Below are 27,063 nucleotides of genomic sequence, written 5' to 3'. Positions count from 1 at the left end.
TTTTATACAGTTTTTACACTGTTCAATGACAATAATAAGAAATCTCTGAATTGCTACAAAATCAGTGTAAACATTTTTCTGGTTGGTCATTTAAAGTCTCTGATGAGACAGAAAAGAGTGCAGAGAACTTGCTGTAAACAATGCACACCTCCCTCTCACTGAATATAACACTGATAGACACTATACAACAAACATAAAGGCACTGGCTGAAGCAACAAAAAAGACAATATTTTAAAAAACAAAGGAGATTGATTATGCTACCATCTTGATCTTTGTTAGATTACAAACATAAGCGAAAAAGTATGCCAGCATTTTGTTGATGACTCTCAGTCCACAACTGAGGAAGCAATATATTTTAGTGCAGTTTTTTATTTTATTTTATTTGTGTGTCAGTTTATTAGTTCAAAGATTCTTCCACACTGACACACTTTGCACTACAGACTGTATAATAATTGCACAATATTTATATAGTCGTTCAGACACTTGGGGGCAGCACTGCTACAGTTTACTGTGCTCTCCGTTCTCCTTCAGCTTCCTCTAGTGCAGCAACAAGCCATTGAAAGATGCTTAATGACACTTTAGTTACAAGGTAACTTGGCTGCTGCTTATAAACTTATAACCTTAAAGGATTAGTCTGACATTTTGGGCAATACGTGTATCCGCTTTCTTGCTAAGAGTTATTATAAGACCACTCAGGTGGCTGCAGCACCAAGTTATCTAATCTTAACATAATGAGTGGAAAATCTAATCTGGCTCTGTCCAAAATTAACAATATCCAGCCACTAACACCTCTACAGCTCATTCGTGTAGTTAACATGTTAAATCTAGTGTAAAAGTGTATAAAAACAACAGATTGTGGAGTTTATGAGGGTTATGTGCCAAATTATTTCTTGACCAAGTGCAGTGTCGATTAGTGAACTTTTGTAGTGGTAGAAGGTGGATTTTATTAACTGTGGACAAAGAAAGACAAGTTGTTTTCCTCTGTTTCCAGAGTTTACGCTACACTTACTTAACCAGCTGCAAAACAGCTTATTTACCAAAATGTATAACTTCTGATGTAAATGTTTTAAATAGAATATTGAGTGCAACTTGTCATCCATTATAACGCAATGTTTCCCATCCTTTTTGCTCTGTGACACCTTATAATAAAGCTGTGTCATCTTGTGAACCCTCGTCACATGTTGCATATGAGTTGTAATTATTTCAACCAAAGAAGTTTTTCCTTCTCTGACACTCATTTATATGGCTGTTAAGGTCAATGAAGGGGAAAAACTATCATTTTTAACAGAAAAAAGGAATAAAATTAGAGCAAAGTCAAAAATAATTTCTATAATTTTGTTATAATTTAAAAGTAGAACTATGTTGTTTTGTTTGTGGTATTTTCTTCTTATATTTTCTTCTCACAGATTCATAAATTGATCCCAGATTAGGAATCACTGTAGTTGAAGATCCCATTTAGGGTAAAAGCTTTCCCTTTTAACATTTTATGAAGGAAAAGCTGCTGAGGAAGCAAAAATACATTATCCGTTGAGTTTAACATCAGTGGCAGAGCCGGAGAGCCAGTTACCTGACCTAAAGCTCATAGCTCATTCTATCCAGATCACAAATGCTGTGGTCATTTCTGAATATAAAAGTCACTGCTATTTCTAATTTGACCAAACAGCTCTGCCTCGTGGATATTTTAATTTGTTTGTACTGTTAAAGCTTGAATATACAGTATGTTACTGGTGTGATTGTCTGCTGTCATACAGTACATCATACATGCTGCTTTTTGTTGTTGGGAAAACAAAGTGATTCTAATTTTTGTTTTGTTCTTTTGGTTCTGGGTCGTCATCATGAGTCCAAGTAGATGGAGTAGATCTGATTGAGGCAGCGGTCAACACCTCCTGCCTGGAAGAGGAAATTGTCGTCTGGGCAAGGAGACATGGAGTACCCGCCCCCTGCCTGGCCCTGGAGGTCCTGCAACAAGTCAAACCCTGAAAGAAAACGGCTAATTTTTTAAAACTTCTATCAAAGAGAATTTGCTTCAAGTAATTTAGGTCACTTTAATCATTGTAAAAAAGCCCCTATTTCTAATTAGCTTCATATTGTCTGTTTGTTAAATTTCCTTTTTCTAAGCATTTTACTTCTCCTGATAAGTTTGCATTTAATATAATTTAATTGTCAGATGGTGGATATTTAATTTTTTTTAAATAATTTCTTATTCTTTATTTTATTATATTATTGAACAATACTTATTAATTAACAGAAAAAAGAGATTAAAATGAGCAGAAGTTGTTGTCCCTGGTTGAAGATGAAAAATGATTTATGTATTTTAATATAATTAATATATAAAACATATTAAAGATGAGGTAAAGCACAAATCCACTAATAATAATGTCACAGTATTACACAGGGTAGTCCATACTGAATCCAAATTACTACAAAGCAATGAATTTAAGCAAATTTGTAGCAACTCTTGACTTTACCTGTAGAGTGAGAGGTGGAAAAGGTCGTAAAATAACCAGAGGCTTCAAAGTCTCCATCGCTGGCAGGTTGAACCACTTTTCCTTCTCCATACAAACAGCCTTGGAGAAGCACAGAGGAAATGATGCACATCAAGAACAACTCAGAAAACAGGCAGTAAAACAGTCAAACTGATCCGAGGCTGCTGACTTTCGGTGGACTCTGTCGGTACCTTGCTGCTGCTGTGAAAAGACTTGCTGTTGGTGGTTGTAGTTTTTGTGGTAACCCTGCAGCCGGACGTCCGCACCGTCTGATGAGGAGCTCACTGGGCTGACGTCAGCAGACATGAACAACGATGTCGGTCTGTTCCTGTTAAAACAATATCAGGTAGCTGAATTACTTTTCTGTATGCCAACATGAACATTTATGTAAGCACTCAATTGAGAAACAAGTAATATGATATATACAACGATGATGAACTTTTAAACTTGATTTATTTATATTTTATTCAATGTTCTACTAAATTTCAGAGAATATGATGATAAAATTGATCCAACTCTCATGTCTGCACACTAAATATGAAGCAGCTAGACAAGACCAAAAATAAATTGTAGTTAAACTTGAAATGGGCAGATTTGGTAATTTTAATTAAAAAGTGTTTTTTTTTCTTGGGTGAATGAAAGAAAATGAAATGAGAGATGAGACTGACACAAAACAGTTGCATTTTTTATAATAACACCTTTGTTTCAGTTTTCTTCCAGCTGGTTTAAACGTCACCCTTGCTGACCTGATTAAGGTTTCTGACACACAGAGACGTACATCAGTGCTTCTCAGGCTTCATTAACTTCACCACAAACATTTCTGAGCTCCACTGCTGAGCCCAGAACACTTACGGAAAAATGATGGTGGCAGAACCACATTATTATTAATGTCACAGCTGAGAGAGACATAAAGCAATTTCAAAATAAAAAAATGTAAATAAAATATGTTATCATATAAACAGCCTTTGACTCCTTTAAGCCTTTGTCCTTTAAGGTAACTTTGGTCATCTTGGTTTTATTCATTTAAATTGAAATAATCAGTTGTAGAAGTAAACATTATTCTTCACTTAGGGTTCATTTTAAGTTAAGAAAGATCTTTTTTGCAATCTACTGTGTAAACTAAACTTAAATACAAACCTCACATTAAATCAGTCTTTTTTTATGCAGATAACCATTAGCAGGCAGTGTGGTGGCAGCTGTGATATCAGGCACGATCATGTAAATACACAAACTTGTGTACAAACAGTTCATTTTATATAAGGAAGTGTTTCCATAATGGAAGCGGGGGGGGCGGGTTGTGTGGAGCTGTATCCATCACGACGCTACAAGAATGTGCTGACTGAGCACAAACACTCTGACTCAACATGGAAACGAATGAGTCAGTGAAGCCAAGTCGACAAGAAGAAAGAAAAGCAGCTGAATCTCTCTCCAAGGAGATATGCAGCTGAAAACCCCCTGTATGGTATTTGAAGCCCCTCCTTCCCCCCCTTTCAAAGAGCTCACTCTCAGCATTTCATGTGGGGCTGAGAACTCTCCTGGATGATGTACTATAGCATATTGGTCCCAAGAGAGCCAAATGGCCTTCGTTTCTACTGCAAGGGTTTTAGTGGGCTTCATAAACAAGCCAGGCCTTATCAGAGATACTGATGGCTGCTGGCCCATGTGCCTTCTATATTCGCATCTGACTAGCTATAAAGAAAGGTAATGTTTGAAGATTTCTTTACATATATATCATTTATCATCCCCAGGTCTCTTTATTACCCATTTCCCATGTCAAATGCTATTACATTTAAATTAACAGTCTCTGCTTTCAACGGAGAAACACAATAAAAGCCAAAATTAATCAGAAGGACTTTTTGAAACCCATACTGATATAACTTACAGATGGCTGTGGCTTCCCAAGGTAATAAAGACCAGGCTTTGTATAAGATTATGTAAACAAAGTAGGCTTTGATATAGTACGACTGTTGAAATGAATGTGCAGCTTTGCAGCGATGACTGTGAGCCACAAGAATTCAACACTTCTCTGTATTCCCCTCGGTGGCCCCAGAACCATCAGTGCTGACCTTATCTATAAACAACCGCGTCTGTTCCACGGCTTACATTCTTGCGACGCTGCAACAACATAGCTGAGATGTCTGAGCCGTGCCATGCATAGACCTGCTGGGTCGATCTGTCGTTTTGTGGCCGGTGTGCCCAAACTTCTCAGATGCATCAGCTTAATAGAGAGCCCATGCCTGAGGGAGCGGCTGTCAGCACGACCTCAGAAAACTGTTTCTCTGATCGTATTTTACCCGCTAAACCCCTTCATCACTCACTTTTTTTCTTTCTAACTAACTACAGCCAGCTGTTCTCCTTATATCTGGAATGAGAGGAATGCTGCTTGCAGAATTTAAGATCTTGTGTTTATATGCACAATATACTGTATGCAACCCTGCTTTAATCCATGGGTGCTTTTTAATAGCAGTACACTTGGACTGGATCAGAGGAGGGGATGAGTAGGTTTACCAAAGGTGCCAGCCTGTGCACACAATCTGTTTCCAGTTTTGGCAGAAGAAAAGCTGCTGCAGTATTTCTGTGATATAGATTTACTGGATCACAGGAGATCATGTTGAATGTTTGTCATACAGATGGAGATTTAATGTGATCTAAGGCGCTACCAGTCCAGTACTTAGAGAAACTAGAGTACACTTATTGCATGTTAGAGATACAGTAAATACAAAAATGTGTGGACATGTCAAACATTTCAGTTAAAGGAGGCGATCCAATGTCACTCGGAGCTTCTGCAAAGTAAACTTCATTACTTTTTCATTCCTTCAAATTGTATAATAGTGTTTCTGTGTGAGAGCCATCCCGTTTAGTGCGCCTGTATCTGAAGGACATGCCGCTCCAAAGAGCCAATCCAGCTCTTCATCCCCCCTTCACCGCAAAACACACAAACACTGCACATCACAAATACACGCTGATGGACAAGCCTTAGTGCAGGCCTCTGAATCCCTCAAGTATTAAATAATTAAAAGAAGTCGAAAAGGCTCGACTCAGCCAGAGTAAACACGCGCCTGGCTATGAGGTCAGAGCTTGATGCCGGCTGCACCGTGAAGCAAAGATCATTTACTTTCACGTGTTTAACGTCTCGCTAAGTCATTTGAGGGAAAAACAAGTGCTTGTCTGGTATTGGCTTTGGCAGGCCGTGGAGTACCGCGGGCACCAGCGGGATTCTATGACATCCTCAGTCTCTATAAAGAGACGTCAATGGACAGATTGTGCATAGCTTCATGGAAGCTCTGGCTGCACAGTTTGAGGCAATGGAGACCAAGAGATGCTGCATCGAGGCAAAGTACAATTTTATTTCCTGAAAACACAAAAACACACACAGCTAAACTGTTACCTGAACCTCAAATTAAAGGACATTTGAATAACTAAAGCAAGGCTTTGTTTTAACCTTTAGTTTAACCCTAAAAATTATCTCCTCAATTTGAGAAATTCAAGTGAAATCCTTATGTTTATAACAGATGTTGTGTCCATGAGTGTGTTTTTGGCTGGTGTTTTTGGCTCTATATCCCAGAATATCTGTCCATCTACTGAGTGACTGAGTGATGAAGTTACACCATTGGTTGGACGGCCTTGTGCTGGAGTTTCCCCATTGGCCCCTGCTCTTTCAAAAATGATTCATTTTTCTATTACATCGTCAGGGGGCATTAACAGCCATGTCCGCAGGCACTCAACCTCTCAGCGGGACTGAAGCGCAGCAGCCCCGAGTGCAGCCCACCCTCCGCAAGACTCAAGAGCAAGTGCAGCCTCAAAATTAGTTTTAAAAACACACATTCACCGACCGAAGTATCTCACACGGAGGTGCATGATACAGCCACGTTTCACATGTGCACATAGGACTGTTAATATGTCACTTTATTAAGTTTTAATATAGAACATAACCATTTAGATTCCAATATGTGGTCAGTTTATCCAAATAACATCTGTTTATGTAGACATTTACATGAGAAGAGAGGATCTCTGTCCTGTCTTACTGTCAATTTTGCATGTTATGTGTCTAGTCTTTTCAAAATGAAGCACTTCCATGTTCATAGTAAATTAAATTAAAGCAAAATATCAACATGAAATACTTGGGGTCATTTACAATTAGCATTAATCATTAATTCAATAGTTACTTCATTAAAAAATGTCTTTAGGTTATGGGTAAGTCAAATAATATATGAAATATATAAAAAATCAACCTTTCCTTCCACTCATAACTGCAGTTTTAGTCTCTCGCTCTTAGCTGCTCTAGAATAGCAAATTCAGACCTATTCCTTGTGTTGTTTGCATTGCTTTACTTACTGTGTTTCCTTGTGCTTCTAGATCACTATCCTCCAGTCCCCCTCTCTGTCTGCCTCACCTGTTTGCTGACTAAACCTCCAAGCTTATCCTCAAGCAGCCACTCTCACTCCCTCGTCCACCTGTGCTGCTCAGCTCAGCTCAACTCTGCCATCCGCCATCAACTCTCTACCTCCTGCCCTGCCTGTCATGCTCATCCCCCTTCATTCCTATAATAATTTTTTATATAACTTAATTCCATTGTTTGGGTCTGCATCTACTGAACGTAACGGTACGATCAGGCCAACGACATGAACCCAGCACACATTTGCCTGCTCAGCCTGCCATACTTCGTGATATATATGAATATATGCAAAGTTTTATATGTACAATAAATATTTCACGTATTGAGAGACATTTTCCTCAGTGAAGAGCCAAACTTCTTCAAGCTCCTCATTGCCATTTTGAATCAGGATCCTGAGTTTGCCTAAGAAGTGGCTTTCTTTAGGTGGAAATTTCATGTTAACCCTGTTAATTCCAGCCTTCCCTGATTCCCTTGAGTCTCCTAGCTCCTCCTCAGAGCAGCCAAGAAGTTCATCAGCTAGCTCCAAGCCTGTGTCTTGTGTGGCTAGCCTCCAGCTGGGGGATATCCAGCTTGTTAACCATCAGCATGTCTCCCAGTCTGCTGGCTTTGGGCCCGCTAGCCACCAACCTGTATCTAAGCCTGCTAGCAGTTTGCTACCCAGTCTGATGGCTTTGGCCCTGCTAGTCACCAGCCTGTCTCCAGGACTGCTATAATACAGTTTACCTCTGCCCCTGAATCAGCTAACCTCCTGCTTAATCCTGCTCCTGGAGACCCCTAGCAGTCTCCTTACTTGGGTCTCACCATGTCATTTTCCCCGGGTCCCCTCCTAGGATCCTTAAGAGCCTTACTTTGTAACAACGTAATCTGCAACCTCCTGATCCACCAACATTGTCCGACTCTATGGGATCACAATTGACATTGTCTCTGACCATGGACCACAATTAATATCCCAGGTATGGGAGGAATTCTTTCGGGCTCTCAGAGCATCTGTGAGTCTCTCATCAAGTACCATGAGGACATAGGAGCTGTGCTTCACTGTGTCACAGCCTGGAACGTCTCTGCCACAGGTATGTCACATTGTCACCCTTTAAATGCTCACTGAGTTATCAGCCTCCTCTGTTCCCTGTTCAGGAGGATGAAATTGCCGTACCCTCAGTCCAGGCCATCTTCACGGCTGGTCTGCTCTGCTGAGTGCATTGCTGATTGTCACAAGACTCCAACATCCAACTACCAGCCAGGTCAGAGAGTTTGGGTTTCTTCCAAAGATATCCCATTACAAAATCTAAAAAAAACTGACACTCCGATATATTAGACCTTATGAGATAAACTGTATAATCAATCCCTCTGTCGTTAAAATCAAGTTGCCTCCCTCCATGAGAATTCATCCCACCTTTCATGTCTTCCAGCTGAAAGCTTTCATAAATTCATTGTGCCCTCCAGTCGTTCCACCTCCACCCAGCCAGATTATTGATGATCAACCAGCCTACACTGTCCAGTGGCTGCTGGACGTATATCATAGAGACCATCGTGACAAGAATGGTGGTTTGTCTGGAGGCTCTCATAGAGGGGGTGCATGAGGTGTTTTCATGTGTTTCTCTTTCCCTTGTGTCTCCTGTTTTCCCCAGTCTGCCATCCAGCTCAGCTGAGCTCTGCATCCACCATTGCCTCTACCCTCTGCCTTGCCTGACATCCTCATTCCCCTTTAATCTCACTCCCTTTCCTGATCATAACACATAATGCATTTCAGTGTTAACCCCACACTACTACTACTCTAATAAAGATTTTTCTTGCTTTGATCAGCACAGAAATACATAACATCAAGATGCATTTTCATTACAATGTTACATTACTAACATCCTTTCTAAAATGTTACAAAACAATTTTTAGGCCAAGGTCCACTAACTGAAAACTTTCCAGAGGATAAAGACCGCGAAATGAAACTAAGAGCTTTAAAAAAGTTTTCCAGACAGTGGACCTTTGTGCTAAGAATTTCTTGTCAAACCTCTATCTCTAATGTCAATAAAAATAAAAACCTCAAGCTCATCCTTGTATAGGTTTGAATGTGTGAGAAAAACTCATCTTAACACCTCTGCCGAGACCGAAAGCATATTTGAAAACAACTCATGGAAATACTGGACAGTTCCACAAGAAACTATGTGCATTATATGTGAAGATTTTATATCATTCATTAAACCACAAAAATGTCACTTTGGCCCTTATCAACTCTTTTTTTATTGGATAGACTGCCTTTGTTGTTACTGTTGTGCCAATAAAATTTAGTTTACGGGCAAACCTTCAATGACCAATGATTTGAGGCCTTGCTGAAATGCTGCCCTGGAGGCTTTCAGCTGTATCTTTTTAGTCTCACTTCTACTTTTATACTACCCTAGACAAAATTTGTCTCAGTTTACAGTACACATAAGTTCTGCGGCCTCCAACTACCCAATCAGTGCAACCACAAAGCCATAACTCCATCTCTGGTGATAATGTCTCTGGTTTATTCAAGAATGCGTAAGCTCACATCACTATCCCTGTTTCTGGGCATGTGCTTTCCAGACAAGAGAGGCGAAGCAAAGCGACTGTGAAATATATAGAATCACACGGAAAGTTCTGATGTTGAGTCCATAATTTTACATATTCAAGGTTGAAAGACAATGGTGGGGTTTGAAAAAAAAACACTGGAAGAAATGAAGGGCTGTTCAAAAATACTTTAAAGATACATATCATGCATGTTTCAAAATCTATTTTTTAGCCTGGGCTCCACTGGAATAGCTTTACAAAAACTCCTTACTTATCTCATACTGACCTATTACACAGTTTCTCTGTTCAGCCTCTGTCTGAAACAGGCCGTCTTAGCTCCTGTCTCTCCTCCCAATGAGCCCAGTCTGTTATGACTCGTTAGCTTTTGGAAGATGCCCCTTGACAGATATCTGTCATGTCAGCTGCATCAACAAACCATGAAACTAACTACAGAAGTAGAAGAAGAATTTCACTATTTTTTCTTGTTCTTTACTGCCAACCTCTCAAATACATCTGTACATGTTCGAGCTGAAATCCAATCTGAAATATGAGAGCGGACAACGTGAATAACACATGGAAAAACCACAGCAACAACCTCAGCAACAAAGACTACAAAACGGACTGTCATTTATGGGCATGCATAAAAAGCCGCCATCAGCTTGTTGGCAAGGTAGAAAAAAAACTTGCAAACAAAGTGTTCAGAGCAAGTTGAAGCCCTGGCTTTTGACTTGCAGGGAGCATTTCTAAAACTTTGACCATGGTTAACATAAATATCCAACCTCATAACAGTATATAAATAACAGAAAACCACAAAAAGCATCATATGTGCCCTTTAATACATGCCAGATTTGACAAATAAATAAAGATTTACAAGAAAAGATTTGGGGGAGAACACCCCAAAAAGGCAGTGAGATGTGGAGTTATAGATTTCACATGCAGAGAGGGGTAGAAAACTGTGGTCAGTTTTCACTGTTTTTATATTTAGTAAAAATAGCTCTGACTGAAAACTGCCAAACGCAAACGAAATCCCGTTCAGCTCATTTGTATTGGGTTGGCAGTAGAAGTCCCAGCAGTAGATAACTCAAAACCTTGCCAGACAGCACAAGGGGTAAATGGGAAAATATTATTTTAAACAATTGGGATAAACTGACCCCTTAAGTTTGCCTCTGGGTATATCATTTAGTATAATTAAAATACTCCGTTTTCCAAGAAGTGAAAGCAATGTACTTCTAATATAAAAGTTATTTTTTGACATTTTAATGGCCGTATCTTATGATTAGAAGGCAATTTAATGGTTATTTTGCTCCAAAAAGCTGTATTGCAAAACTCTTGGACAGAAATTCTGTATTGGGAAAAAAAAACCAAAAGCCTGTCTCTCCACGGTTGAGCTACCCTTGAGCAAGGCGTGCAAAGCACTAAAAGTCTAATAGAAAGAAACGCAGTTGTACTAACAAGTTTAAAGGAATAAATGTGTGTCACTGTGTGTTTCCAGACACTTTAATCTGTGTGAATGAGTGAAAAATAAACGGCTTTTCATACAAAACAAAATCAACCTGGCACTCACTCTTCTCTCATGCTCCCTGGGCTTGTTAACGAAGATAATCGGCTGCTGGCGTTTCCCTCCATGCCTTGATACCTCGAGCAGGTGTCTGATGATGGAGGCAGAAACTCCGAACTCCCTCTGTTATGGACGGTGCTGCTGTTTGAGTACACACCTGAAAGAGACACAGTCAGTATATCAAAGGAATACACCGCTGAAAATGTTTTGAGTATGAATCACCACCTCTAGACTTGACAGGTAGCTCTTAAAAGTTTGTAGCTAGTTCCTTTGTGGAGCTTTGGCAGCTACTGTTAGATTTACAGTAGTGAAGCGATTCCAGCAAAGCTACAGTCTCGGAAAAAGTATGATGAATGTCCACACAGAAACCTCCGAGACTGCTACTGCAGCACATTCAACTCTTCTACTAAGGGTTAGCTGCTTATGATTATCATGTTTAACTAACATAAGCAAGCTATAGGGCAACACCTATTATATTCATTATAATTTTACTTGTCAATATTTTGAGTAACTAATTAATATTTTTTCTCTGAAATGGCAGAAATACTGATAACTGATGACTTCAAATTGGTTGTAACCTTCAAAAAGCAGCAAATCCTCAAATCTGATATTGAACTATTAGTAGTCCAGTCTATTATTAATACTAATATTTCTCAATTTGTATATAAATATTTATAATTACTTGTTGTAATAAATCAATACATTTTCTGATCATCACCCAATCGAATAACCATTGTTTAAGCACTAAAAGCAAAGTATCAACAAAGCTAATGGCTAACTCTGTAGCTGCCCTAGCAAGAAGTTATATTTAACATAAATGTATTTTAACACACTTTGGCAAAATTCAAGCACACAAATTGACAGAACAGGGTTAGATAATGTTGCTGTGGTGGCTTGACATATTTGTCCATTTATTTCAATGTGAAACTGGGTCGCCGCTGAAATCGGTTTTAACAGTTAAATTTCAAGCTAACTGCAGCTGTCATTCTCTGTGTAAGGGCAAGCGATTACTTTTTCAGATCTACTTTCGAGCCAACATAAGGTGAGTATATGATATTGAAAACAGTTTTTGTCGGTGTATTCATTAAGAGCTGTGACACATATGCATGCCACCAGGGGGGATTTCAACACTTGGCTTTGACTTTAAGGGGCGGCTGATGGTAATAGCATATGTCACCATATATTCAACATACATGAAGTACGGCACATAGACAAGTTAGAAAGTAGATTTCAGGCTATAACATTTGCCCATTTCTGATAAGGAGAAAGTCCTCTTGGGACATTTTCAAAATTAAACACTGACATGCTTGTTTCACCCTGAATAAACATAGCTTGTAGTGTGCCGTTTGAGGCTTTTCCCTCAAAGTCTTCAGGGTAAAACTGCAAGTAGTCTGAAGTAATAGACATGGACAGCTCTCCTGGACACTCTCTCCTTTCTTTTGCCAACTGAGCCTCAGTGTACCTGACAGTTTCTTGATCCCGGTTCAGCCATTGAAAGGGAAAGAAAAAGAGTTTGGCTGGAAAACTGGTTTGGAGAAGCTGAAGGACGGGCGGGGAGAGGGCCAACTTGCCCGCAGTCAGTGCCCGGTAATTGGACAAGGTAAACACTGGCATGATGAGTTATCATCGAAGGAATGGGAAAGGAGGGAGAGGAAAATGAGCAAATGAGGCCATAGGAGAAAATGAAAGAGACAGCTTAACAGCCCAGGTGTTGGGGCAATTATCCTTTTCTTTGTTTTTAGTCATACGCAGGAGGCTTAACGCAGATTTCCACGGCTTTTGTTACCCTTTCATCTGTGCGTACCTGTGAAGTCATCTATGCCCGGTAAAGGTGAACTGTTTCCTTGGTGGGAGGCGGAGCTGTGAAGATGCTGCCTTGCCAGACAGTCACTTAAAATTTCCGATTCCAGCAATGAGTGCACTTGAACCTGTCAAAAAGAAAAAATACAGATGTTCATGTAGATACAGTTACAGTTAATAAGAATAAAAGTGTGTGGCAGAGTTTGTATCATGTTTTCACATTGGCGAGCATGTGCTGATGCCTTCCTGCGTGTCGGGGTGAGAGTAATATCATTACATCTGCAGTTTAGTTGTCTTCCAAATGTTTTTGCTGTTGGGCAATACAACTCCCATGGAGCTAAATTTTAAATAGATTCACGTCTCTTTTTAATATATACAGTAGATCAATTGAAAACACAGTGAGTTTTCTGCAGGCAGTTTTCTACTGTTCATTTTTCAAAGAAATGATGCTTGCACCAGATGCCTGGTTCTTGTTTCGTCCCGTAATCCAGCTTCTTGAGGTACTAAATCCAGAAATCTTGTTAGGTTATATTATTCCAAAATGGTCTAACAAAGTTAAGGCAAGACAATTTACTTTATTATCCAGCGTTAACAGAGTATCCCTCAGGACTTTCCAAAACAATTTATCGACAGCTCCAGGACTCAAAAGAAACTTGCGAAGGACACCCAGGAACCACAAAAGATGTATGAATAATCAACGAAAAATGTTCGCCCAAACCAGTGTTTATGAAGATCCAGACTTAGCTTTGACACACAAGCTCCAAGAAATATATAACCGTGAGGAGTTTATGAAGTGCATGTTTAATATTTAATATTTCAAAGTCCTTATTTAGCCTCACAGGGTTTACTGCAGCGCAGGGCGTGTTAGCCATGTCACAATTTACAAGCACACGTGGTTCCGTTTAAACCAAACAAGGCATGGGAATACACACAAAGCCCCAGTGTCACTCATGGTCCATAGAAAACAAACAAGGCCCAGATAACGCTGAACAATAGACTCCCTATTCTGTCTTCCAGGGAGTGTGTGTAATACTTTGTTTAGTTGTATTTCATCCTACTGAATCATAAACATGCTTACTCTTTCCTTTCACTGCTTCTGCCTTCTGTTGCTTTTTCTCTGAAACACGGGTTCCTCATGCAAAGACGGGGCGCTACCAACAACCACTGACCTCTGAGAAACCCCCCTTTTGTTGAAAAAGTTCGAAAAGCAAAAAGTACTTCACTCTGCAGAAACTGTTTTGTGGGGTAAAAGTAATTTTTATGAAACTTAAAACTAAATATGATTTTTGCTGCTGCTATGGAAGATTCGGGGACTTTTCTTGTTCCTTTTAAAACTATTGTGTGTTTTTCAATCTATCTTCCAGAAAACCTCAAACTAAAACAACCAATACCATCAATCATGTCTACCCTTACATCTGTCAGTAAGTCATGCTTCTGCCATATTCATACATTTGCACTTAATATAACAGAGTTTGGCAAATGTCATTGAGATTAAGATGTTTCTGACAGATGATGTCAAATGTTTTATAGTGAAGCTGACAAGCAGTATTTTTAATCTGACTGTAAAGTAAAAACAAACATACCAGTTTTGTGTGTTTTTTGTTGAATATTATTCTAATTTGCACCATGCTGTGACACTACAATAAAACCAAGAATAGTATCAAAGCAAACAATAGCTGTCAAATTTAGGGTGATCCAGTAATTTACAAAAAAAATAAAAAGCTAAAGTGAATGAATTAAATGAATCTTATTTCCTTCCATAAAAAAGAACAAATTACAGTGCAGTTTTTACACAATATGCTCTGCACCTGAGGCCAAGGCCCACAGGTCAAAGTCAAATGACTATCCAAAATTAAAGAAATTTGCCAAATACTGGGCATAAGATTATAATGTATGGGGTGTCCTGATGTTTGAGGGATTAAAGATATTGTAATCACATGGAGTCTGGCTGGATACCTTTGTTGTGTGCCATTCTCCACAGTCTCCTGTCTAATAAATGCCAAAAAAAACCTCAAAAAATAAACATAATTACTTAAAAAGAAATACATTTGCTATTTTTTGCTATATTTTTATTTGTCTTGTAAACCCCACAACTACTTGTTGTTGTTGCACCACATCTAATCTAATCTAATTTTGGACAAACACAGGAAGGTTTTCTTAATGATGTTTGTTTCTGTGGTATTTGATCAGAAAACTAATCATATTCTGCTCTCAGATAAAATGTCCACGATGCAAAAAAATATACTTGTTGCTCGTACCTTGACCTCCCTCTCCTGAAGGCCTTTGGCTGAATGAGCTTTGACGTGCTTTCGTAACGAGCTGGGGTCGGTGTAGCGCTTGGTGCATCCCGGGATCTGACAGGCGTACGGCTTCTGTGAATGAACCACAACAAGAAAGAGGGGAGAATAAACTGTGGCTCTCTGTATGAAGGGTCGCTTGTTGTACGCTGCTGTATTTGTGAGGCCAAAACCAGATGTTTACCGTGAGATTGCTGAAATATTTTCTGCTATCACGCTCCATTTTGGCTGATAGAAAACAAGCTTGACACGGAAAGGAAAACATACCACCGAAACACAAAATAGACCCAAAAAATACAGAACATACTAATATTTATTTCAACAGTGTTTTAGTTATTTTTACTGTCATGGTTTCAAAAAGTACAAACTGAACCCTTTATTGTATACAAATAATAAAAGAAACATCTCATTTGACACAACTTCAGGTCTCAATATAATTGCGTTTACAAATAAATAGTTCAAGTTCAGGTGAGTCACATCCAGATGGTTGACAGGTGTAAAAGTGTATACAGTAGTCTTGTGTATTATAGACCCAAACATTTAGGATACACGTTGTAAATCCGGTTACTTAGCGTGACAACTGCACTAACAGCGAAAGGAAGGACGTGAAGATTGTGTCAACATTTTACATAATGTGCTACTTGGCTGTACCTTTCGTTTCTAGGCTTAAAGAGAGGAAGAAAGAGGAGACTTAAGAGGAAAAGCTTACCTGTTAAGCCATATATAAATGCATTTATAAGGTACACTGTAAATCAGTTATCTATAATTTAAAGAATATGTCCTTTCATTGCAAGTTATTACTCTGCATTGACTAAAACAACATTTTAGTTACCTAAGAGCTTCTTTTCCATGTAAATAAAGGCTGCAGTCAGATAGATACAATCCAAAATGATGCTCGTGGGCGTTTTTTCACAATCAAACTCAAATTTAAATGTCTGTTCTTGAATATGATGAGGTGATATCGCCTGCGTTTCACAAAACCGATCAAAGTTGTGGGTGTGGGCGAATAAATCCACTCATTTCCATGAATCTGATTCCTTACAGCTGTTTTTCCTTTCCAGTCACTCAGTGTTTAACCACATGGAGGAGGCGAATCGAAAACCTCACATATACAATATTTATTTAAATACTGTCAATTTAGGGACGACTCGAAATAACGGACTGCATTATTGTAACATGAATTAAACAGATTTAGAGATAATGTTCAGCTGAATACTTTAAGACATGTAATTACTCTAAAGTAGATCTTGCATCAGACAACTGATTCTCTACGGTGCGTACACGCTGACAAAAATTGAGCAATATTTCTCTCTTATGAAACTGTTTCTGAAAAATATTCCCTAGGAGGCGAGTTTAGGACTCGCTGAGTCTCAATACATTAAGTTTAAACTCCACAGTCCTCCTAATCATACCCGAATTTTGGTAATCGTAAGCGAAAGTTGTTATAACGTGCAATTCATTTGTATCAAAATCAGCACAATAATAATATATATATATTTATATAAAACCACGGGACAAAAAAAAAAAGAAGCTTTTCTGTGTGATGTTGCAATTCAAGATGTTAGACGATAATCCCTTTTGTGCATTCACATCTCTTACAAATATTGTTAAACAATGCCCTGTATGTGAATTTTGCAATCGTGAATAATGGATAAAACCCCAATAATTGCCCAATGGACTCAAAATGTGCCATGTTTCATCCCTAATGAAGCTTTCTATCCAACATTGAGAAACAAACCTTTTAAATTTGATTTTTTTTAAAAATACGGGATCTAAGAGAGCGAAGAATGACTCCACATGAACTTAAGTTTATCATTGTGAACATGCAAAATGATTGAAATGAGATTTTTTACTGTATATTAAGTAGATGACTGCTGCATAATATGTTGTTCAGCCTATTATATAGTGCTGAATATTGTATTAAATTGATTATAATATGTTCAATGTTAGCTTTTTTTATCTCAATATACTGATTTGATGTATTTTTTCTTTACTCAGACTTCTTTGATAGTTTTGTCTTCGCTATAATTATTCATTTATCATGGTTATTTTATTTATTACTGTCTCATTACTGTAGTAAATGAAGAATGATGTGCATATGTGTATCCTTTTTATTTATAGTTAACCCATGAATTTGCAAAAGTGTACACTTGACCATGCAATACTACTGCTAATAATAAAAATACTGAACAAGAAAAACCCTAAAATAAGCTTGTTTTTCAGATTATGTGAGCTGAAAATTTTAGTTGACATTTGACAGTGTAAAACAAATCTCCCTTTTACAGACTATTACTTATGACATTAGTAAGACAATACGAGATATTTAATAAATCTTTAAAAGCTTGTAGTGACACCAGTCATTTCCTGGCTGGTTGTAATGCTATATACAGCAATTATTTACATTCAGACAATCCTCTGCTGGGCCTCCGTGATGGCGCCAGATGTGTCTGATTCTTGATTTGTGACGCAATACGCGAAGCCGCTATTAGCCAGCGTGAAACCACAAACAGGAGAAAATAACCTCCTCCTCGTCGTTGCAATAACACTGCAGTGCAACGTACAGCTCCATCTCATCCATGTAATAAGAGATCTGATTTGCTGGATTACTGCTAAATCCTCATTGCTTTTCAGCAGGAGTAAAAATAACTGTGGTTTTACAGAATAAATCCACAGCAGGTATGCAGTTTCACAATCCTAAAGAATGTTCAGACTGTATATTGGGAAACTATGCGGAGGAAGAAGAGGGGAGGCAGTGCATGTTATTTTACGTGTGTTAAGTGCACAGAACATACCCTTTATTACTGAACAAATATTGTATATCATAAAGAGGTCTTATGAGCGAGGTTTCATACTCTACAGCCCTTTTCAGACATCAATTACGTAACATTTTTGGCTTCATGTGCGTCTTTCACATTACGTAACATTTGCTGGCTTCATGTGTGTCTTTTACATTAATGTTCCTTAAGGCTTTTATTCGGACATGACAGGAAAAGCTCCACAATGCTGGTGCAATATTTGGGAACTACAACCCCCAAAGAGAGAGAAAGAGAGAGGTTGCAAATTAAAAAGTTTGTCTTTCAAGGAAGTAATTGTGTTCTCTCACAGGCTGCATCAGTGCCGGATTTCATAACCTATTTTACTGCGGAAGCTTTAATTTACGACCGTCAGGAGCACGAGGGATGCTCGCCCCTGGCTTCTCTGAATCCTCTGATAAATATTCCCTCAGTTTCATCATTTAGTGTTATTAGAGAGCAAATTCAGCTGCCTGTTTTATTATCTCCTTGCAGCACAAAAGTGTAATAGAACAAGATGTCACTCTACTGGGACTCGTATCATTTCTATTTTACGATGTATTTGAAGGATTTTGATTATGATATTCATTCATTCACTCTTTGAAAATCTCAATTACAGGATGTTACTTACTTAGGCCTTTATGGGTTTTTTTTACCTCTTTTTCTCCAAACAATAAGGGGGGAAATCTTTTTTTAATGATCTTACACTTAAATTTGGCTCTGTCACAGTATTTTGTGGATAATTATATTGAATTATAAATGCTACTTGCTTTGTGCATAGGATATATCGGCCAAGTGATAATAAAGTAATAAAGTAGGACAATATGTGTATTTAATCTCTCTCAGTGCATGTTTTACTGTGTTAATGTTATCCTTAATCTGACACTTTCAGAAATTTACTGGGTCCAAACTACAATGTAAAATTGCCATTGTAACTACTGCATAACACTGGGTGTTTATTCAGACATACGTGTGAAAACCAACATGTAAAATTGCTTCTGTCTCATTTCATTTCATTCAGTTTCACAGTGATATAACTGATAGAAAAATTATGTGTCACTGGTTTCTCTAAATACACACAGTATATGGATTTGTGCTTGAATAAGGCGCTTTTTAAATTGTGAAGTGAAGACTTTCAGGCACGCGTGCTGTGGATGGCTCTCTGTTGCTGAGCACTGACCGTGTCCAGGTGTGTGCGCTGGTGTTTGGCTCGGTCGCTGGAGTTGCTGAAGGCCTTGAGGCAGCCGGGATGCTGACAGATATACGGTTTCTCTCCTGTGTGGCTCCTCAGGTGGATCTTCAGGTTCTCCAGACGCGAAAAGGCCTTGGAGCAGCCCTCAAACTGAGAAGGAAAAATACAAATAAAAAGTTTTACTACAATGTGAGATATATATCATTTGAAGTATTTCCATGTGAATCAAAATGTTGGTGCAGGACTGAAACCAATATTTTTAGATGGACAATGAATCAAAAGACAGATAGTTTGAGCATTTTAGCGTCTTTTAGCTTATTGTTTTCGTTTTATGACCCAAGTTTAGCAGCTACAGAGGCAGATATTTCCCTTGGGAGTAAGTATAAACCCAACCAGAGCCAAAAGGAGTACTCCTAATCCATGCCATTGTTGCTTCATACCTGCTGGATACCTGCAGCTGCCCCCAAGTTAAGGCCGGTTTAAGTTTAACTTAACTTTACACATAGTTTCACAGACACTTTTGTCCATAGCAGCTTGTATTATACATGAACACACATCTAGAGCAGATTCTGATTCAATATCTTACTCAAGGAAATTTTGACAGAGAAATTATTATGACATGATGAGGGGCAGTTGGGAGGAGGCGGACGTGGCTTAGAGGTCGAGATGCCGACCGTGAACAACAACATCCTTGATTCAAGCCAGACTGGAGACCTTTGTTGCAACTCTCTCCTTCATTTCCTGTCATCTCTCCATCTAATAAAGGCATGAAATAGATGTTGGAGGAGGGGTTGGCTGCTTTGCTGTGATATCTGTAAATGTTAGATACTACATCCATGAGTGCATGACGTGATAAAATGCTGACAGCTCAAAGAAAGGGAAAGGATCTTGACACAAACATGTCAACAAGCACTAACAAGCAGCAAAAGTTTGACGCATATTTTGTTTATAATGATGACTAATTTGTGTTAATGTTGGAGGGGGGGTTCAAGTACCGTAAGCTATTGCACTACACAAATAAACTCAAGCAACTAAACTAGGCATTTTGAATTTCATTGGCTCTTTAAACAAATATATTATTTCATTAAATCATATTCATGTATTTATGTTTATAGAGTATATCCCTTAATCCTGGATGTGCAGTACATCCCAGTTTTATCTCACCTCTGGTTGTCAGAGGGAATTAAGACATCTGAACTTTTTATGTTAAAATACAAATCATTAAGGAAAAAATAACAAAACCGTCCCATTTGAACATTTACAGAGTTTGGCTGTAACTAACATGTAATAAAATCACATTTTCACATTAGAGATGAGTGATGTTAAAGACTGATCCAACAGAAATACATAGTAAGGAGGTAATATATCACAGTTGGAATTCAGGCATTTTAGGTTGTTAAATCATGAAGTTCTGGTAATGGTCTTTTTCCCAAATAGCTAATTGGAACAAAACCACACACACACACGCACACACACACAAGCACACGCGCGCACACACACACACACACACACCAGGCTGTGGTAGGTTCTGGTAAAAGCGTTTCTGTTGGACCGCAGCCAGACAAGAAGCAAACATCAGAGTCAGCAGCTACGCTACACACTGCAGGCCGTAAACCGAACCTTTTATAACCTTACAGAAACTATGTCACATCTAATCTCAGATCTTACAGATTTTTAAATTAGCAATGTTGTCATTTTTTGACCTTTAAATCCAAGTTTAAAATGAAAATGTTCTCATGTTTGTTTTAAACCTCCTGAAGCCCTGAACAGGAAATTAGAGAACATTTTATACAATCATCAGCAGAGGGTTTTTTTTACATTTTGCCCTAATTAAAACTATCTGGGTTCGGTTTATGTGCTGGTAACTTCAAAACATTTAGATTTGGAAAACCACGTCTTAAAAATAGTTTTCATTCTTAGATCTATTGTCTAAAAACACGTGTCTTTTACTCACAAAGTGAATAATAAAGAGGCAAGAAACTGGCAGAGACTCCTCGTGTTTGTTTAAGGGTGGCATGAAAAGAGGATAATTTCCTTATATATTATTGTATAAAATTTAAATGCTTTTACAAGGATTACGGCTGTCTTTGGATCAGAGTCTTCAAATGTGATTCTGGACTGATTCTTATACTAAAACCTGAAGTGTGTTTGATCCTTTCTAAACGAATCCAGACGGAAACATGGAAACAGTTTGTCTACCTAACGTTCATTCCAGGGTTTTTATTTGGTCTCGCTAATGAGTCAGTAAATTTCAGTCACCTCATTTACTTTAATAAGTCTGTACATAAAAAAACACTACATCATTGAGATTAATTAATCCAAGGCTTGAAATCTGATCAAATCAAGAAGTTAAAAGCAACCCTTAAAAATACAGACTCAGACACTCTATCGCATAAAAACACACATCTACAAGTCAGCAGGAAGTCAGCTGGAGAAATAAAACACAAAATATCAGATTGAACTCAATCATTATGCAGCTTTATGTCGACTCGGTTGTGAGAAAATACATTGTTCGAGTAGTTTGAAAAGAGGGAAAACTTCATGCACATTCAGGCTTGTCTGTCATAATTCTCCCTGTGGCTACTGTGGTTAAAAAGCTATAAACAAAGAAAACAATCAAACAAATGAAACCATGTCCCCGCACATATATATGACTCCTAACTAGAAACATATTTCCCTAAAAATCGTTCACAGTGTAGAAATTTGAGCACAGCCCCTTATTTAAGCTCTCTGTCATTATAGTTTATGTACTTTATTTCCTCAACATGACAGCATGTATAGTGTCTCCTCTTAAAGCCTCTGCTACTGGAAGAATAATGTTTCCTTTACTTCTTACGTGAGATGCGGAAATTCGGATAAACTCAAGGAAACTGTACATTACATTCACCACGTCTGACGTTCGAAGCCTAGATATCTGGTTTTTATGGCACCTTGAAATTTATTTTGTTTATCCTTAAAATAAGTACTATGATTTGTCACATTTGTGAAGTTAATAATTAGAGTTTTTAATGTTTTCCTTCATTCATTCTTATACTATACTACACACTTAAGGGATTAGTCTGTCGATTTTCCATATTTTCTTTCCCTACTTGTCTGTGCCTCTTAGCTCCAAGCCTATTTATTCCCACTAAACACATAAATTTGTAAAAATGGATCCAAAATATATAATTCATTTACGTTTTCAGTAAATAGCGCATTTGTTAGGGACTATTTTCAACTGCGGAGTGATACAGATTGAATGTTCTAGTGATATTTACAGCAGCAGGACGGTGTATTTAGGCTGGACTTTAATTAACTACAGTGCCCGTGTTCATCATAATGAAGAAACATGTCACCCAGTGTAACAGTGGGGCTCAATAATGTGTTTTTAGCATTTTTTTTGGAAACAATATGCACAGATGAATAAGATGAAACAGATTTTGGATACATAGACAAAAACAATTGTTAGTAGCATCAATTAAATGTTGGTTTTAATCTTTTCATGGGATCTGCTGACAGTAAGAAAAAGTACAAACCTCTCCTCTACATGTATACACATATGAATGTCAGTCCAGCAGAGTCATAGTGTTAATTATACACTATGACTCTACCACGCTGGATTTAAAAACACTGTGGGAACTTGTGTTTACAGCCAGAATAACACCTGTCTAATCTGAAGCTTGACATTACGAGCTGGTAAATAAGGCTGAATTCATTTACAAACACTGACCACATTCATGTGAGATATTCTTTTTCCATTGCTGCACCACGAATGACTTAATTTACATGTTTTGGCTCGAGAGCTTCATGAAAATGATGTTATTCACGTCATCCAAGTGTGACTGATGACATTTTTTTTGTGTTGATGTTGACTTAATTTTATTAATCTGTTTGCACGCGACACTCCACAGTAATGTATTTACAAGCTCCCAACAGTTTAGGTCATTTTAATGAACTAATTCACTTAAGTATTAAGCGTCTCCCTGAGTGAAAATATCTGAATGGATTATTAATCAGGCTGATGACAGCGGCGAAGTCACCGGGGAATTAGGGAGCATTACTCACTCTCAGGGACGGGGATTTGGCGCCAAGCAGAAGGTCATCATGGGGCAGACGTGTTCAAGCTGCAATAGTTGTGTTTCAGAAAATGACTCATGACAAGAACTGATGGAGGGTGACGGTACACTGGGGCTCAATGGCCACTGTTGTGATGGTTAAGGCAGAAACCTCACAGTCTCTTCTCAAGCCTAATGTGGTCTGTTTTTGTCTTTAGCTTGGATTTTTAAAAATACACATGCTTCTTTTGTTGTAATCTGTCATTTTGTCTTTTTCAGTAATCTGTCATCCCTCAAAGACAGACTGGATGTTTTAAAAGTTGTTCAGAAAAGGCAAAGAGTGCACAGTTTCTACAAGAATAATTTACTTATTTGTTCATAGCATCCCTGAAAAATGAAGCCTTATGTGAATTAATACCTATAAATTAATAGCATTTGTAAAAAATAAATAAATAAATAACCACAGGGTGCAGGTCCTTGAATGCTGCAGAACTACAAACACATCCTCCATTCATTCAGCTCTGCCACGTTTCCTCCTCCGGCATGCATGAGTAAGGGAAACCTGTCGTGACGAGAGGAAACCGTTTGATCATCTCTGTGTCTTACAGACTCTTGATCATCGGCTGCACAGACTGAAAGAAGTCGAGACGTACTGTAAGCAAGTTAATGCCTTTCAGCTAAACCTCCCGATGTCCCATTTAAAGGAAGTGCAACGTTGGAAAGAATGAGATGTGTTTTGACTGACTGAAAATGGTTACAACTGTTGTTGAGTTTGATTTCTGCACATTTTGGATGAATCTGCAAGGGGGGAGGTGAATGAAAAAACCTCCCTTTTTTACTGATGAGTCATTCTTGAAATAAAATGAATCTCATCTGTGAAAAACAGACAATAAACAGAACAATTCATAAGGGAAATTCTATAATACAGTTTTCATAAGGGAAATAAACAGGGGTATACTCAATGCTGGTGGTATGTTTATTTCTTTTCTGTTTTAAAGATTCAATCACTAAAAAGTCGTGCAATTTACACATTTCTGACATCAACATTTATCATTTGTCTCAAATATCATTACCAGCTGTAGAGTCCATTCCAATCCGTACCTCTTGAAAACATTTGAAGACTTTTTCAATGCTTTTAAACTTGGGACATTTATATTAGTTTGTGTTCTTTAAGTCCAGTCAGTTTTCAGAAACCTATATCACATGTGTCACTTACTCATAGGTTTTATGTGTATTCCCTCTTTCACTCTGGTACAACACGTAATATAGGTATAAACAATACCTGAGACCTGCTTATCGAAGCATCTTTCTACAAGTTGCTAATGGTAAAAAAAAAAAAACTCCAGATGGAAGCTTTGAGTCATTGAAAGTTGTGTGGAAGAGTAAGACCAGGTGCAAGTTAGGTACATTATTTCTGTGGATTATTGCTACATGTAATTGACTGTTTTAGGAAGAAGCCCTTACTTGCTATTTTACTTTTAGGGCACTGACGACAAAACATTTAGCTGTTTAGTGCTGTTAAAGTAAAAACTTAACTGCAGTTGTAAAGAAAACATATTAATGTGATTTTTCCCACTGAGCTGCTTAGTGGCCAGCAGTAGGAGTCTGTAGTTGTGCTAGTCTAGCAATAACAAAATATGTTGTTTGTGCACTCCAGAACAACACATGTAAGATCTGACGCACCTGTAAGGAGTAATAGGCAGGATTACATAATGTGTCATACTTTAACTATCATTACAGTTAATGTGACATGTCTATGGTTATGGTTTGGTTAGGTTTAGGGAAATATCATGGTTTAGGTTAGTAGTACTTTTAGTAAGGTTTGGGAAGCACTGTGGTTTGGGTTAAAATTACTACTTCCTTAAGCTTGGGGGAGCTTCATTGTGGTAGAAGTTGAGGGGATGATCTAACCATCCACCATGACCTCCTACCAACAATATAATAACCTAATTTCCTTCTTTACTTCTCATAATTACTACAGTCTTGACTGCTGTCTCTTGAATATAAATTGATGTAATCTTGGGCACTTGTACAAAACCTATAAATGACTTTTCCGGTCATTATTTCTTATGGTGACAGTCCTACTAGGCAGCTCTCAAATGTGAAGTGTCCTCTCCGAATGCATAATATGCTAAAAAAAAAAAAAAAATCAATGTTAAAGGATGAAGCTGGCGATTTTGTACATTTTTCTTATTGTCAACAATCTCATGTGCAGAGCAAAACCAACTATGAATTGATCTACTTTCAAGTATCGTGTGTATCCAAAGCCTAAAATATCATATTCCTCTGTACCGTAGACCTACGTTGTTGTCCAAAAACTATTAAAAGTACATCAGTGAGTCACACCATTACACTGGCTAACATGTTTCTTCACCACGAAGAGTTTGGACACTCTAGTTTGTTTAGGAAAAGGCTCCAAAGACTAATAACAGCGATCACATTTAGTCACTGCAGTGGTGTCTACCTTACACGGAACTACTCTAGACTGAATATATGATTGCTATCATTATTCTTTGGAGCCGTTTTCTAAACAAATGTATGTGCCCAAACCCTTCATGGTGAAAGAACATGTCACCCAATGCAACAGTTTGACTCACTGACATGTTTTCAATAGGTTTTGGACAACAAGAGTTCTATAGCACAGAGAAATAAGAACATTTCAGACTTTGGATACACACACAATACTTGTAAGTATTCAATATCAGTTGGTTTGGCACTGCACATGAGATTTGTTGACAATAAGAAAAATATAGAAAATTGAGAGCCGTATCCTTTAATTCCAGTCATCAAATGCAGACTGACTCACCATGCATTTATTGGGTTTTTCTCCAGAGTGGACTCTCATGTGGATCAGCAGCTTGTAGCGAGCGTTGAAGGGCTTGTGGCGCCGCACACAACCAGCCCAGAAACAGGCAAACTCCTCCCCTTTGCGCTGGTCAATATGCACCTTCTCGATGTGCCTCACTAGCTCCTCCTGGCTGCTGTAAGCGGCACTACAGTCGATCCAATGACACGGTTGATCTTGCTGGTCCCCAGTGGCGTCCTTTCCTGTGGGTCCGTTAAGTCTGGGTGAATGAAGAGGGGTACTGTCCTGACCGTCAAGGCCCTGGAGGGGCTGGCCCACATGGTACAGCTCCCCCTGCTGGTTGTTAAGTTGAAACGGCTCCCTCTTACATGGCAGGAAATCATCCGCTGGCTCTTGTTTTATTGAGTGATACTCTTCTAGTAGCTTTTGCTGTTGCTGAGAAGTTTTGTTGTTGGCCCCAAGTGCATCAGAAAGAGGCAAGGAAGAGGTAAAGAATAAAGATGAGGAGGAGGAGGAAGAGGAAAGAGAGGATGGCGGGGTACAGAAAGAGGGAGATGTAGCACAGCTGGTGAGCATGTAAGATATAGGAAGAGAGGGCTGGGGGTAACAACTGAACCTCTGAGTGCTGTTCTTGGTGTCTGTGTGTGCTGTGGTGGCAAAGTCCTCCATTGTTTTATCAACATGGGATCCATTCGTCTTACAGCTGAGCAGGGAGGTGAGGTCACGCCCCAGAGAGGACAGGGACAGGGAAGTCCTTGGAAGACAGCACACGCCCAAACCACCTGAATGGATCGATGACTGGCAGAAGCCACTGGAAGACAGCGGCGCCTGAGGGTCCTCCACATCTTCAAACACACTCCCAAAACCAGGAAGGGTCAGCTGGACATCTGGAGGCCCGAGGTCGGGGGGCCACATCCTGGCCCCCTCTCGCTGACTTCCAGCAAGAGATTCCGTCAATAAAATCTTTGCTGATGATTGTGTTGGAGCAACTTTAAGAATCCATTGGAAGCAAAATCGTCCACAGCGTCTTTAGGTACTAAAATTTAACCAAATGAGATTGATTTGCAGCGGCTGGCATCTTCTCATTTCAACCCAAACATGTTTTAATCTTCTGTTATTTGTTCCAAAGTGCCGCTTGGTCAGTCATCTCTTGTGGTCTGTGGCAGACAGAAACCAAACTGA

The 27,063-nt window shown here is 38.6% G+C and overlaps 1 protein-coding gene across 1 annotated transcript; it reads right to left on the bottom strand.

Annotated features, from left to right (window-relative positions):
* LOC133990456 (zinc finger protein GLIS1) lies at positions 1 to 26,796 on the bottom strand. The gene is made up of 8 exons (XM_062428780.1): positions 25,882 to 26,796; positions 19,030 to 19,191; positions 15,019 to 15,132; positions 12,765 to 12,888; positions 10,967 to 11,117; positions 2,678 to 2,814; positions 2,469 to 2,567; positions 1 to 1,976 (listed from the first exon to the last, which is right to left on the bottom strand). Exons 1-8 carry the CDS (start codon positions 26,794 to 26,796, stop codon positions 1,834 to 1,836), a joined length of 1,845 nt encoding a protein of 614 aa, XP_062284764.1. The 3' UTR covers positions 1 to 1,833.
* Between the last annotated feature and the right edge of the window lie 267 nt (positions 26,797 to 27,063).

This window comes from Scomber scombrus, chromosome 11 (assembly GCF_963691925.1).
Source record: "Scomber scombrus chromosome 11, fScoSco1.1, whole genome shotgun sequence".
Taxonomy (NCBI): domain Eukaryota; kingdom Metazoa; phylum Chordata; class Actinopteri; order Scombriformes; family Scombridae; genus Scomber; species Scomber scombrus.
Note: the sequence above shows the minus strand (reverse complement) of the source record. Positions and strands in the feature narration are given on the sequence as shown.